This window comes from Pollicipes pollicipes, unplaced genomic scaffold (assembly GCF_011947565.3).
Source record: "Pollicipes pollicipes isolate AB1234 unplaced genomic scaffold, Ppol_2.1 Scaffold_5724;HRSCAF=6776_pilon_pilon_pilon, whole genome shotgun sequence".
In the NCBI taxonomy this organism is placed as follows: domain Eukaryota; kingdom Metazoa; phylum Arthropoda; class Thecostraca; order Pollicipedomorpha; family Pollicipedidae; genus Pollicipes; species Pollicipes pollicipes.
Genome location: NW_023596746.1, coordinates 32425143 through 32426740, shown reverse-complemented (window position 1 = coordinate 32426740; position 1598 = coordinate 32425143). Strand labels below are relative to the sequence as shown.

General features: G+C 73.2%; 1 protein-coding gene across 1 annotated transcript in view; it reads right to left on the bottom strand.

The window, feature by feature from the left end:
• Nucleotides 1-205: 205 nt before the first annotated feature.
• Nucleotides 206-1598, bottom strand: part of cyst (rho guanine nucleotide exchange factor 18 cysts) — a gene marked incomplete in the record, with an annotated part of 78536 nt that continues 77143 nt past the window's right edge. The window contains 2 exon segments of the mRNA XM_037226405.1: nt 206-257; nt 444-1039. Of these exon segments, the coding sequence (XP_037082300.1) occupies nt 206-257; nt 444-1039 (648 nt within the window).

The window sequence follows — 1598 nt, the reverse complement described above, 5'->3', positions numbered from 1 at the left end:
GTGCGTCGCGCCGCACCTGAGCACGGCGGCTGCTTTGCTGCAGGCGCTGGAGGCGCGGCCCCGTCCCCGGCGCGCGCGCGCCGTCCGGTGGCGGCGCCCCCTCGCGTCACGCTCTGTCCTCTCGGCCGGGCCCCGCGGCCAGCCCTCACAGCTTCTGAAGGAATGCTCGTCGTCGCCCGCGCGGCCACGGCCGGCCAGCGCCGCCTCAGAAGAAGATGATCTCCTCAGAGTCAGCCGTGACGCTGACGGTGGAGACGCTGGAGGGGGCGGCGGGGGCGGGGGCGGAGGCGGGGACGGCGGTCGGCCGCGGCGGCAGCTCGGGCCGCCCCGGCGCATGGCCGCGCGTCGGCCCGGCCGCGCTCGTCACCGTCGCCAGGCCAGCCGTGGCCAGGTTGGTGACGGTGGTGGTGGCCGGTCGGCGCGGCGGCGTCGGCCGCGCCGGCATCTTGGGGTAGGTGTTGGTGCGCTGCGCCGCCTGCCGCTGCGGCGTACCGCCCAGCCGCTGGTAGCCGCCCTGCGCCGGCGGCCGGCCACCGCGGTCCTCGCTCAGCTTCATCGGCAGCATCTGCTGCACGCCCGGCGAGCCCTGCTGCGCGGCGCCGCCGCCTGGAGAGGTGGCCGGAGCCGCGGCCGGTGCACGGCCGCCGCCGCCGCCGCCGCCGCCCAGCGCCGACAGCTTGGCCAGCTTCATCGGCAGCTCCTGCTTGACGGGCGGCTGGTGCGCGCCGGCCGCCGCCGCCGCCTTCTGCTGGTTGATCGAGCTGAGCAGATGACTGGGCAGTGCCGTCACGTCGCCGCGGCGCAGCATCGAGCTGGACGACTTCAGCTTGGCGGCGGTGCGGCCGGTCGGCGGCGCGGCAGCCGGCGCCGGCGCCGGACCCGCCTCGTCGGCCGGCTCGGCCGCCGCCGCCGGCTGTGCCGTGGTTACCACCTGCAGAGTGGGCGACAGCATGATGCCCTGCGAGCGGAGCGCGTCCAGCTGGCGGTAGAGAAGCTCGCGCTGCTGGCCCACGTCGCTCTGCTCCTGCCGCAGCTGCTCCTGCGCGGCACAGAAACCTCGGCGTTAGACACAGCCCGGGTATCGGAGAACGGACCGGGGTTGTTGGTGGATGGACCGGGGGTGTTGGTGGACAAACCGGGGGTGTTGGTCGACGGACTCTGGGTGTCCGAGGACGGACCGGGGGTGTCCGAGGACGGACCGGGGGTGTCCGAGGACGGACCGGGGGTGTTGGTGGACGGACAGGGGGTGTTGGTGGACGAACCGGGGGTGTTGGTCGACGGACTCGGGGTGTCCGAGGACGGACTGGGATGTTGGTGGAAAGACACGGACACGGAGTGTCGGAGGACGGACCCGGGGCACCGAAGGCGGACCCGGAGTGTCGGACGACGGACCCGGGGGTGTAGGAGGACGGATCAGGTGTGTCACTGGGGGACACCAGGGTGTCTGGCGACAAATCAGGGCTTCCACATGGCAGGCCCAGGTGTCAGAAGTCAGACCGGAGGTGAAAGACAACAAAACGGGGGCGTCCAACGGCAGGCCGCCGGGTTAGAGATAAAACGGGAGGGGGGAGGGGGTAGGGGCAAAAACAGCACGGGAT